General features: G+C 46.9%; 5 protein-coding genes across 5 annotated transcripts; 2 read left to right on the forward strand and 3 right to left on the reverse strand.

The window, feature by feature from the left end:
- Nucleotides 1-159: 159 nt before the first annotated feature.
- Nucleotides 160-1,482, forward strand: BKA67DRAFT_556953 (NADP-dependent oxidoreductase domain-containing protein). The gene is made up of 2 exons (XM_046102203.1): nt 160-680; nt 740-1,482. The coding sequence occupies exons 1-2, from the start codon at nt 346-348 to the stop codon at nt 1,377-1,379; spliced, it is 975 nt and encodes a 324-aa protein (XP_045962247.1). The 5' UTR covers nt 160-345; the 3' UTR covers nt 1,380-1,482.
- A 474-nt stretch (nt 1,483-1,956) lies between these two features.
- Nucleotides 1,957-4,713, reverse strand: BKA67DRAFT_620070 (fungal-specific transcription factor domain-containing protein). The gene is made up of 2 exons (XM_046105468.1): nt 2,176-4,713; nt 1,957-2,120 (listed from the first exon to the last, which is right to left on the reverse strand). Exons 1-2 carry the CDS (start codon nt 4,465-4,467, stop codon nt 2,058-2,060), a joined length of 2,355 nt encoding a protein of 784 aa, XP_045962248.1. The 5' UTR covers nt 4,468-4,713; the 3' UTR covers nt 1,957-2,057.
- A 487-nt stretch (nt 4,714-5,200) lies between these two features.
- Nucleotides 5,201-6,862, forward strand: BKA67DRAFT_512404 (major facilitator superfamily domain-containing protein; the record flags this gene model as incomplete). The annotated part of the gene is made up of 3 exons (XM_046097468.1): nt 5,201-5,356; nt 5,416-6,184; nt 6,246-6,862. The coding sequence occupies 3 exons, from the start codon at nt 5,201-5,203 to the stop codon at nt 6,860-6,862; spliced, it is 1,542 nt and encodes a 513-aa protein (XP_045962249.1).
- A 1,482-nt stretch (nt 6,863-8,344) lies between these two features.
- BKA67DRAFT_656248 (uncharacterized protein) lies at nt 8,345-8,683 on the reverse strand (the record flags this gene model as incomplete). The annotated part of the gene is made up of 1 exon (XM_046106913.1): nt 8,345-8,683. One exon carries the CDS (start codon nt 8,681-8,683, stop codon nt 8,345-8,347), a length of 339 nt encoding a protein of 112 aa, XP_045962250.1.
- Nucleotides 8,684-9,526: 843 nt separating this feature from the next.
- BKA67DRAFT_556960 (uncharacterized protein) lies at nt 9,527-11,027 on the reverse strand. The gene is made up of 5 exons (XM_046102204.1): nt 10,705-11,027; nt 10,332-10,644; nt 10,158-10,265; nt 9,875-10,102; nt 9,527-9,806 (listed from the first exon to the last, which is right to left on the reverse strand). Exons 1-5 carry the CDS (start codon nt 10,753-10,755, stop codon nt 9,619-9,621), a joined length of 888 nt encoding a protein of 295 aa, XP_045962251.1. The 5' UTR covers nt 10,756-11,027; the 3' UTR covers nt 9,527-9,618.
- Nucleotides 11,028-12,675: the final 1,648 nt, after the last annotated feature.

Consider the following 12,675-nt stretch of genomic DNA (forward strand, 5'->3'; position numbering starts at 1 on the left):
GACCATCATAAAAGCGGGGGTGGATCACTGCCGAGTCCAATCACAATGAATTCCGGGACCATGATCAACCAATTAAAGCAATATCCGTCAAAAGTTTAGCATTGTACTTGAAAGGATGTTCCGGGATGTTACGGAGAAGGACGGAAGGTATTGCAATTCCCGTCGTTCATCACCTCCGCTCCGTCCGCAACGCCGAATTCGTCTTCCCCTATACGATGACGTTGTCAAAAGTGCAACGGTCAAAGATGAAAACCGGAGGAACTTTCTGAATTACACTTGAAGTATAGCAATTCTTACTTCTGACCACACATCTGTCCTATTTCATCAATACCATCAACATTTGTCATGCCTCTCTCGACTGAATTCACGCTCAATACAGGCGCCAAGATCCCGGCAGTTGGTTTTGGCACTTGGCAAGCACCAAATAATGAGGTTATCGAGGCTGTCAAGACTGCTCTCAAAAGTGGTTATCGGCACATCGACTGCGCGGCCATTTACCGCAACGAAGCAGCAGTAGGTGAGGGCATCAAGCAAAGTGGTGTTCCACGCTCAGATATCTTCGTCACTGGAAAGCTGTGGAACACGAAACATGATCCTAAAGATGTAGAGTCAGCGTTGGATAAGACCCTATCGGATCTTGGCACGGATTATATCGATCTCTTTCTGATGCACTGGCCTTGGTAAGAGACGATTTATTAAGGTTATATCAAATTAACGACTGTGCTAACGACGGATCCAGTGCTTTCGAACCAAGCGACAAATGGTTTCCCATTGATGACCGGGGAGTTTTCAAGCTCGCGGACATTGATTACGTGGCAACATACACTGCCATGGAGAAGCTTTTGAGCACGGGGAAGACGAAGGCTATTGGCGTTTGCAACTTTACTGTGAATAAACTCCAAGACCTGCTGTCCAAGGCAAAGGTAGTTCCAGCAGTGAATCAGATCGAGGCCCACCCTTATTTGCAACAACGGGCGCTCGTCGATTTTTGCAAATCCAAGGATATCCTGATCGAGGCCTATTCGCCTCTTGGCAATAACCAAACAGACGAACCGAAGGTCATTGATGATGCGAAGGTCAAAGACCTGGCCTCTGCATCAGGTCTGGATACCGCCCAGCTCGTTCTGTCTTGGGGAGTTCAGCGAGGAACCGTCGTCTTGAGCAAAAGTGTCACGCCCAGCAGAATTGAGTCAAATCTCAAGGTCCAAGAACTATCGCAAGAAACATTTGCTCAAATCAACAACCTTGAGAGGCATAAGCGTTTTAACGTACAAGCAAGATGGGGTTATGACATATTCGAGGAGTTAGGTGACGATGCTGTGGAAAGGATTGCACGTGAAACGGGGCCGGAAAACCTGGAAAAGTTTAAAGACGTTTAACGGGTCACATTCTACATACCGTCATTTTCTGTATAGAAATTCAAAGAGCATGATAGGCACATAGCGCAATGAGCCCACGCCAATAGATGCAGTTTTATACCCCGTAAAAGAATATGGGCCAGTCTTTACAAAAGTCGCTACGGAGTACTATGTGAATAGTTCATAACATCCACGAGGTCTGATCAAATCGTCCCTTGTGCTGTAAATTATGTCTTTCGCTTCATCACCACGAAATCCACGATTCCAGCCACAACAGTCTGGCTTGAGAGAATTCCCCACCGTTAACCAGAGCCTATCGTGATAGCTAGCTGCCAACCAACTCTGCTAAACCGAGTTTAGCCTCTGAGTTACGGAGTATACGAGTCGGTGAATATACTCAAGCATCCCAAGTCCGAGTTGAAATATAAACCATAACTCAAATTTTCAGTATTGACTAGCAATTTGCAGGGCGTTGCGTGCACGCTTCTTAGTATGGTTTGGCTCTCATTGCAGCCGTTCTAATGCTCTACCTTAAATACAGAGGGAATGATTTATCAGACGGAAACATCATAAATGAAAACACTACAAGTCTCATAACGTCTGGAATTGATACTGCATATTGCTATCTTCCTTAATGAAGTCATGAAGCTCAAACTTGAACGTTTCGACTCTGGTAGAGGTCGTGTAGTCACCATTGGGTCAGCATTCATTACCATCCCACACAAAAGGAGCATCGTAGTTATCCGGAAACGTCCCGAATGCCTAGAAGGGAAAAACGTCAGCTCATCTCTCAACATTAAGATTCGTCTCATCTTACCATGGAATCCAAATTCAACCAATCCTCACTTTGCCATTCTTGGATGGACCAGTTCATTTCATCAAGTGGCGGGCCGAACCCGGATTGTGGGCTCGTATTCTCCGGTCCGAGACCAAGAAACTGTGGTTCATCTTGTCCTACTACCTGCGCCATTGTTTGCCCTTGTCGATTTTGAGTTTGGGAGTTCTGGTTGTTTTGGCCTCGCGTGCTTGGCGCTGCCCGGCTTTCCTTGCTATTCCTTACGACTTCCTTACGGAGCTTATCCAGAATTAAGGCATATCTCCTGCTTGGAGAATTAGATGCCGTGGCTTGTGCCAGATGCCTTTGGCATCGTTCTGCTAAGGTCATGAGCTCGGCATGGTCGATTGCATCGTTGGGAAAGGCGTTAAGGTGGGTTTTTCGCGATTGCATTTCCCAAGCATAGACAATGGCGAGTGCACAGAAGGTGACGTAGTGCGACCACCAAAATGCATGAAAAATAGTGCCCCCTTCTGTGACCATTTCATCCACTGTCTCCAACACAGTACTGGCGGCGAGTATAGCTTCGCGAATTTGTGTCTCACTTCCTGCATCCACTCGACCTAATAAAAACAAGCGGTTAATATGCATCGTGGCATGCGACGAGGCAATCTTGAGAGTTGTGGCTTGACGTCGGAACCGAGGGATCAGGCTGGACGGAGCAATGGTGCCAAGGTGCGGCAGCAGCGACAGCCGCCACTGCTTTAACTCTTCATTGAGACGATTGGCGGCCTGAATTCGTTCTTGTCGAGAAATCGGTTTAATTGAATACACTGTTTTTCCGGCTTCGCTAATCATAGATGCTATACGCGCATGGTAGATAAGTGCATCGATATGACAATCTTTTCTGCTCCGCCAACTGAGTTTCCGTGGTCCACTAGATGTCATATCCTCATCATTTATACTATCCGGTATTTCTTGGTCAATCTCGTCGTCGTTGTAGTGTCTCGGTCGACCGAAAATCACACCTAGGTACTTGTCCAAGATATAGGCTGTCCAGAAGGTCCTTCTCCTACATTGTATGGTTATGTAGTCATCCTTTGAGGTACCTAGGTGTTTCTTTCCAGCTTTTCGATGGAGCCCCAGCGCAGATATAAGATAAACAGCAGTGCCGAAGGTGTACCAAGCTTGATTCATGCGAGATGTTGTTAATAAGTACAGAACTTGGATTATCCGAGCTTGTGCTGATTCAAGCCTAGGACGAGAAGTTTCTTGGTGTATAAGAGCACTGGCGTAAGAGAACAGGCTGTCAATGCGAGCCATTGAGGCTACCTCGTCTTTCTGAAAGCGACCACTGGCCTTATCCTCATGAGCTGTTGCAATCGCAAATATGATGAGGACAATAGCGGCTTTTGCACGGCCAAGAATATGATGTATCGGCCTGCCATCGCACTCATTGCGTAGTATCACTTCTAACCATTCTTCGACCGACTGTAGGTGAAGAAAACGGTAGGTGGCAATACAAACATCGAAATAAAGATGTAGAAGTTCTTTGGCTCTCTGAAGCGATGGGAGTTCGACGCCACCCTGTCTCAAACCACCTATTGGTTTGTCGCCAACTGTTAATGTTGGACTGTCTTCATTTTCGACGTCTCCTGTAAGCTCAGGTAGTGGCCGGCCCACCTGATTGCCACCGTTCTTGGAGAGACGTCTAAAGGCACGATGAAGAAATGCCAGACCAGATGTTGTGTCAAAATATTGCCCCTGAATTTCAGCGACGTCGAGTTCAGGTGATGCCCTCGACGGGGCCATAGTCTCGGGGTCGGGAAATGTTTGGGCAGCAACTACATTCGTTGCAAGACTCATTTGACGAGTTGATGAAACTGTTTCGGATGTGCTCTCCACACCTGGGAGCATTTCCATCACCGTGTGCCTGGCATTTAATCCTTGTTGACGCCTTGATGGTTCTCTATCATGAGGGCCAACACTCACGATACTAGACGCTCTCTGAACAGGGGTCACTGGCTGTCCTCGCCGGTACTCGGCGTCGTAGTGGCATTCGGACGGTCGTCCACGCTTACTGCAACTATCACATGGTAGTGTTCCTGAGCACCGGGACTTTCGCTTCTTGCAAGTATCACACGCGCGTGTAACTTTGAGAACCTTGCGCCGCCGCGCCGAGACCTGTTCGGAACCGGGAAACGCACGTTTTCTTTGGGCGTCGCCTCCTGGGCCTTGCGTCTCTTGCCTATCTGTAGCAGCAGTAACCAAATTGATTTCGGCTGGCTCCGGATATTGGCTGGCCTCACTCAAGCTCGATACATTGTCCACCATGTCGACTGTCCGTGCCAACGAGAGGACCTATGTTGGTACTGCGATACAGGAAACGATCGTGGAAAAGCCCCTGATTCGTAAATCAATGGCCAAGGCTTGGAATCGGGCTATCAAGCCCCTAGTCGTTGGGGATGAACTTCACTGTGTAAGGCTAAAGTCTGAGATTCGGCTTCAATGTGGGTAGACATTTCCCCAGACTTCATGTTCTGGGCCTGTAGCATTCTTATCCGACGACGAGAGGACTCGAGGTGGAGCAGAGACAAAACAGCTAACCTAGTAAAGAAAACATGGGGGTTGATGCGGAGTATCGCGCTGCTAACTACAATAAGTCTCCGCTAAACTAGCGGTAGTGCCTCGTGAATGATGGGAATCTCCCCGCCAATCAGAAGGAAATCCGGATAGTCTATTGACTTACTCTCAAAGTCAATGCTTCGACTCCAATCTGCGGGGCCCCGCAGATGTACAGCTTGGCTAACACTCGAAGAACGGTTGAACCACACGGCTGGGGATGCCAAGTAGCCTGGTCAATCTTTGGTGATGAATTATATATATCGAAGAAGGATAACTTCTACTACATAGAGCATCACAGATCTCTTTACATCTTTGCCTCTGAGTATCTGCTGGTCATAACGAGCTTCATTAACCCCAATTACATTGCCATTTCCCCCTTGGTCAGATACATTAATTGCGAATCACAGTCGCAATGACGGTTGATGATAAACCGGAGATCATGATGGTGGACAACAGAGATGCAGATAACCGCAGCGACGCGGAAAAAGGACCTGTCGTACGGACAATCGATAATATACGGGTGGTTGGCCTGACTGACGACGATGCTACGTTCTACGACAATTTCGGACCTGATAACCGGAAGAAGCTCGTGCGCAAAGTAAGCAGAAATGAGACAGCTTGGTTCGCGTTCACATGTTGACATTGATTTATCTGTAGGTCGACGTGCGTCTCGTTCCTATGCTGTCAGTTCTTTATTTAATCTCACAACTCGATCGAGCGAATATCGGTAATGCCAAGATCGAAGGCATGGATAAAGATCTAGGGTTGAGCGGTGTACAGTACAACATTGCACTTTCTCTATTTTTCGTTCCATATATTCTTTTCGAAATCCCCAGTAATATGTTGCTGAAGAAATTTGCGAGACCCTCAGTATACCTAGGCACTCTAGTCACCTCTTGGGGCATAATTATGATGTGCCACGGCTTTGTAAAGAATTTTGCAGGCCTGATGGTGGTTCGAATGATGCTTGGAGTTCTGGAGGCAGGGTTCTATCCCGGCGCCGTGTATCTCTGTACCTTTTGGTATATGCCGAAGGAACTCGCGACACGAATTTCGGTCTTTTACTGCTTCAGTGCACTATCTGGGGCTTTCTCCGGTCTGCTAGCTGCTGGCATCGCCGAGATGAACGGGATCGGTGGGTTTAAAGGATGGCAATGGATTTTTATTCTCGAGGGCATATTGACAATCATTATGGGCATATTGTGCTTTCCTCTTCTGATCGATTCCCCACGACTCTCTCACCGATGGTTGAACTCCAATGAGATCAGATATCTCGAGTTACAGCTTTTCATCAAGCAGGGTGGTCGTTTCTCCGCCGAAGAGGAGAATACCAGTCATCATTGGCAGGATTTCAAGGCCGTGATCACTAATCCTCGGATGTGGGGCCAAGCTTATATCCTTCTTTGTATCTCTGCCTGCTCTTACGGTGAGTCAAGTAGCAAATTCGGCACGATTGAAGTGATGACATGACTGCTAACGCTGAACAGGAAACAAGTTCACACTTCCCTCCATTACCAAGGCAATGGGATTTACAAACACCAAAGCACAACTGATGACTGTACCTCCATACATCGCCGGTGCTATTTCATCAATCTTCTTCGCGCGCCTTTCAGACCACTTTTATTGGCGCATGCCTTTTGTCGCCATGCCCCTAACCCTGATCGCTGTCGGTTACAGCATCATTATCTCGTTCAAGGGCAATCTACCTGGTCACATCGGTGCCAGTATGTTGGCTGTCATCATCGCGTGCATGGGCATCTATCCTGTCCAGCCGGCATGCAGTTCCTGGGCAGCTAACAATATTGCCCCATCGTCTCGACGAGCTGTTGGTGTGGCTTTCGTGATTGCGACGGGCAACATCGGAGGCATCATCGGCAGTTATATGTTTTTCGACTACGAGGCTCCAAGTTATTATACCGGCTATGGACTGGCCATCGCTTTCGGTATCACAGGAGTTCTCATGTCTTTTGTCCTAGAATTTTCGTACGTTTGGTCTAACAAAAAGCGCGCCAAGCTTTCGGAGCATGATATACGCTCGACGTATTCTGAGGATGACTTACTGCGGATGGGTGACAGGTCGCCACTCTTCAAATACACAACATGAGAATACGCTAATGACCAGAACATTAAAGAAATCAATAGCCTAAAACCAGTTATAGAATTCAGGCGTTGAGTGTCATTTCCGTAACATATTCTGATGTGATTATGATGCCCCTCCGGTCAAAGATGGCTTCTATGCATGAGTCCTCCTAGGTTCATGCACATGAACTACAAATCGGCCCTGATGCGGCTAGGAGACTGAATCTAATTGATGCCTCAGATACACACCTAGGGAAACCACTTTAGGCAGCTTTCAGTGGAACAGAGGATAGCTCTGTTCCTCACCGTTACGTCACATTCCATATCAACAGACTACTATTGATCACCATACGTGACGTGTCTACATAGCAGTTCGAGCGTCATAGTACTCTATGAAGCTTGTTTATCATCGCCGTACGGTATGAAACAATCAAAGAAAACGTCAGAGACTATCTTTAGCCATGACCATGGTTGAATTGCTTCATTTCCGTTTTCTTTTACACACTCCATCGCATTGTACGTTAATATTATACAGAACTCGGAGATGGTAGAACCACGGCGGACACCAACCATCTCCGGGACGCTGCTGCTGCGATGGCTGAGGTTCTGAGGCAATTGGTGTTTGATGATGAGAAGTGGTAATGTAACATCGCTGGGTAAAATCTTCCACAAGACTTAAATCAGATATATATATTACTTCATATGGTCCATGAAGTCGTCAGTCCTTGTTGATCTCACAGCTATGCAGTGTACGAGGATCGAGGGCCTGGTCAAAAGACTGTATAAAAGTGTCCAGAACAATCGTTGGCTACGACAGATGACAGCAATGATGAAGGTCTTTTCTGTGTCCCCAGCACCTTTTTGCAACCAGTGTCTGTGAAAATATGAACCGTTTAAGCTATATATTAGAACTTGGCAACAACGTCATATTTTACATAAGACAGAGCACCACATCAACCAATGTAAATTGCCAGATGAGTTAGAATTGTTTTATAAAAGGGGTTATTCGGGCGTCCGCCCGTAGCACATGCAAAGAGCATGCAAGATGTCTCTATTGAAACCATATGCTTTTTACCAATTATCTCTTGCAGTCCTGACAGTCTTGAGCGGTAACCTATCATACTCATAAAACTAGTACTAGTATATAGATAGAATGCGCTTATTGATTAAATATGCTGCCTGTATTTGTGTTAATAAGTGTGCAGGCGACTGATTTTCGCCACACTTTCGAAAATATGCGCATGACAAGTCTTGCATTTCCAGAATCTATATCCTTGTGGCCACCTGCGAAGTCTCGTAGCTGCTCCGTATCTCATCCGTCCGAGTTACTCATTGGGAGTTATAAATAATGCATCCCATTACTTATAACGCGCCCATGATTGTGAGGCATCCTGGGGTACTGTCAGTTCTACTCGCCGTACAAATAAGTACATATGGTGCGAAAACACTCCCTTACCGGCGGGTTTCAAGTATACTACAGACGGGCAATTGCCCTCCGACTTGTATATTATCCAAAGTACGCCCTTCCGTCTTCCCGCACGCCACGTGCCGTGTTATTCTTGGATGCCCTGGTCGCCCTACGCAACGCTCTCGCTGTCGCATTGCTTGACTTGCGGACTGCGATAAACCTTGACGTCGTGTTGCTCGCCTGCTGAGCTTCGGCCGCCTGTGCCGTTCCGTTGGCTTTCTTCCTTTCATTTGAGTGCCTGATATCGAACGCCAGGTCACGCGCCTTTGGGGCCTCGACTTGTTGTTCTACCTTACGGTCTACCACCCGTCTTCCCTGCGGGTCGACAAACGCGGCCGAAGCTGACACTGCCAACAAGACATATGTGAGGAGCTTCATTCTGATATGTGAGTGAGCGGTGTTTAGTGCTAATGATCGTATGTGTAGAGAATGACAGTTCAATGGCGCAGCCACGATTAGTAAAGTATTAACAAATATGGAAATGAGATCGGCTTCATCACTTCAAAACGGGACAGCTGGATTACTTGTACTGCCAGGAATTTTTCATCTCATTAACAACACTGGCAAAGAGGAGGGCTGTAGTCATTTGCTTGGTATGGCTCATCCGGTTTCGTCGCATATCGCTACGCTGTTTTCGAAAAGTAGAATTGGCGAGCGATCCTTCCCGTCCGATGTCAACAAAGTTTCCAAGTCCCGGCACCCGATCACCGAGGCGTATCAAGATGTGCCTTTTGCAGCATGGTGCGGTATTCGTGGTGTGGAGACTCAAGTTCGGCCTGTGGAAGCCGAGAACACTGGGCGTGGGGCGTACCGCCAATTTTGGCAAAAGATTGGACGAAATGAGACACGAAGTGCCTGAACGGCGGTCTAAACACAGCAACGTCTAAGGAAACACAAGTGATGGCTGGATGTTTCGACTCTAGCGATGCTGCTGCACGATATGACGGGACGTTTCAAAAGGCTTGCAGGAGCTCAAAACTGAAATGCCAAGATTGCCTGCAACTCGCTTGAGCCACAATCAACACGAACCCATGTTGCAGGGTTGTGAATCGGTTCGTGGGTGATCTGTAGATCACGCTACCAGCGGACGTCACCATGGTGGTGTCAAACGTACTCAACAGAAGCAATTCCGCGTGATGTAATTGCCGTGCCATTATTCAATTGGTGCACGTTTCGTGAGTTGTGGATGACATCGGCTTTCACACATGTACAGAATCTTCCTTGAGCTTATACGAGGTACTGTTCATTACTAGACTAACCTAGAAGCTTGACGTGAACCTGGTACGACGTTGCTTATACTCCCTGCAGGAAACCTAGAGACTGATTCTGGCATCTTTCTCGATTTCCTCTTTCCCAGGGCACCACTTATCCTGAAGGGCCTTGTCAAGACTTGATGTATACACATCTTTCGGCCACCACTCGCCCCAACTAGTGAGAAAGATCTGTTCAGGATCATCCGGAAAATCTTCAATTGTGATTGCACGAAGCAGGTTCTGGGCCCCTGTTTCCATGTCAGTCATTCATCTACAAAGAAGCGACAGAAGCTCTGGCAGAAAACTTCCAACATACCTTCCTCGACAGATTTTGCGTCTGGATGATCCGTCGGAATCTTGATTTTGGAATTACGCCCAATTCCTGTATTGGGGATCAAGCCAGGAGAGACCGCGATAACCCTGGTTGACTTGCCAAATTGTCGACGCCAGTAATGAGCCCCCAAGAGCTGAGTAAATTTTGAGGCGCTGTACACAACAGCTCCATCCGTGCCAGAGTTTGCTAGAAGGTCACCGTCAAGTGTCTCTGTAATAAATCATTAGCTTTGTACCTGCTGCCTGTAGCGCATGACACTACTTACCCGGATTGTTATCGCGCAGGCTGCGGATTGCACCTGATGAGACGACGATGATGCGTGACTGCGAAGCTGCTAGTTTGTCGCGCAGTAGGTGGATAAGATAGTGTTGTGCTGTGTCGAACTAAAGTCAACATGAATACCCTTTACGAGGAGCATATAAGCCTGCTTCAAACTTACACAAGTGATTGACGACGTATGATTCGCACCATTTCGAGCCATGCGGCCCAGGCTCATCAGCTGCCTTTGCCATGCCTGCATTAAGGAAAAGGACGTCCAATTTATTTTCGCCAAGCTTGTCAAGGGCTTGCTGGGCGAAGGACTTGACAGCGCGTAGATTTGACAGGTCCAGTGGTAGGAGTGAGACACTATGCTTCGCAGTATCAATCTTCAAACTGTCATAAGCGGCTTGTGTTCTCGTAATATCTCGCGCACCAAGAAGAAACGTGTAAGACTGCGATTGCTGGAGTAACTGCTTGATCGCCTCAAAACCCTACAACCGGTCAGTCCGAGTTTGGTTCGAAGGCCGTTCGAAGTAGATATTGAGACTCACAAGGCCAGACGATGCGCCTGTCGCAACGATAGTTTTCGCAATGGCCGCCATCTGTCCAATAATCACTCACTTGATGCAAAAGAAAGGTTGCGATAGAAATTGTCAAACTTGGTGAGATTTGGGTCGTACATGAACACTACAAGGCCAAGAATCTTCAGACTTCAAGTTAATGATGTCAGCTCACATACTAACCATAAAAACTTAAGGCTTAGCCCCGAAAGTTCAAAGTTGTACCAAGCCCAATAAGTCTCCGGGTCATGATATTTCTATCATCACATTTCGTACTACTGCTGCTGCAATAGAGTTATGAAAGATAATTAAATGTATAACAATTGGTAATTATGTATCTAAACAATCACTCAGTCCCTTGTTTCTTGTCTATTTGTAGCGTCTAACCGTTATTATCGACAATTTTGGTCGTATCCAGCACATAGTGTACAGCGGCCAAAACCTGCCGCCTTTACTAGCTCGGATCGAACACATAGAGCTGCTGTACTGAATCAATTTGTAAGTATATGCAAGTCCCACTGAATCGGTCAATCCTTGATCCCCACCTGCAATGACGAATCTTTGAAAAGCATTATATTTGCAAACGAAGCAAGAAGTTGCTGAGTCCATTGATCTGCATATACGTAGATAGCTAGCTACCATGAAAATACATGTCAGAATGGGAATTACAGATCATTGCAACTCTCTACAAGCTCACATGAGGGTATAAGACCAGATCACGATGTCAGGGAGTTGGTTAACAAAGGTTAGGCCTTAGTGAGGCTTCACGAAGCCATGATTATAACTAGCGAAACCCCACAAGGCGGACCATACAATTGTGCGGCATAAGACTGACAGTCGATGATTTTCACATTGCGATCGCTGGCTAGAGCTCTCCTGGACCGGACCGACCCGGGACATAGCCAAATGTGTCTCTTCCCCTCACCCGGAAGCTTTCGACAAGCTGATGGTGGGCTTCCCTACTGACGCAAACCTGTCAATTGGTTGCCCCCAACGGCTGTGGCAGAGTGGTTGACTTAATTAACATCACAGCCTTAGATTTTGTGGTTCTCTTACAAAACAGCCAATACAGCCCTTGCAGCAATCATGTTGTAAAAACGATTCGGACGGGTCCAGTATGTGGGGAAGTTGGCTACATAGGTCGTAAGCCAACCAATGCCGACATAGACCATGCCTCAGAAGAGTTATCTCATAACAACATCATCTTACAAAAACGTCCTATACGACGTGAAAGTGCCATATTGGTTGGTTGCACTCTTCTTTATGAGTGGTGTGCATCCATATTGCATCGCGAGAACCGAGGAGGCGGCTTTCGGCCTCGCTACTGTTATTACTGTGCACACAGCCCAAGCACCGTTGTGGCCCCTCTGCACCTGAGGGTGCAAAAGCTCCGGGAAAGACTTTTATATGGGGAAAAACAAGAACATCGTTGATTTTTACGTGTTGTACCAACCGTAACAGGATTTCTAACCGTTTCGCAAGTCGATACTTTAGATTTCGATACTTCAAGGTTATCCCAAAGTTTATGCGCCATCTTAGAGTTTTCGCATCCTCTGCTTGCAGAGGAGCCGCAGGAACGGTGCTTTAGACCCCTCTAACCTGGCACTTGAAATCGCAAGGATGTCGATGCCCAGAAAAGATCTGACTCATTGTTAGGCTATCATCATTCAGCAATATGCATTTACAACCAACCATGAGCGCTATTATGGCCCGTAGATATACCAACTAGTCTAGCATCTTACTCATTATTGAACCAGTTTGCACGTTTGCAGCGTCATACTTCAATTATTTGCATCGCGGCCATGCCAAAAGAATAGGTCAGACATGGCCAGGTGGACCCAGTCTCATTATGGAACACAATAGAGATCCTTGTGTCCAGGTTTTCAGCTACCCTTGATATTACTGGCTCTCTTCATAGTGGCATAATCATTTTATAAACTCAAAATTCCCTCAAAACGAGAT

Source organism: Truncatella angustata, assembly GCF_020726525.1.
Source record: "Truncatella angustata strain MPI-SDFR-AT-0073 chromosome Unknown BKA67scaffold_2, whole genome shotgun sequence".
Taxonomy (NCBI): domain Eukaryota; kingdom Fungi; phylum Ascomycota; class Sordariomycetes; order Amphisphaeriales; family Sporocadaceae; genus Truncatella; species Truncatella angustata.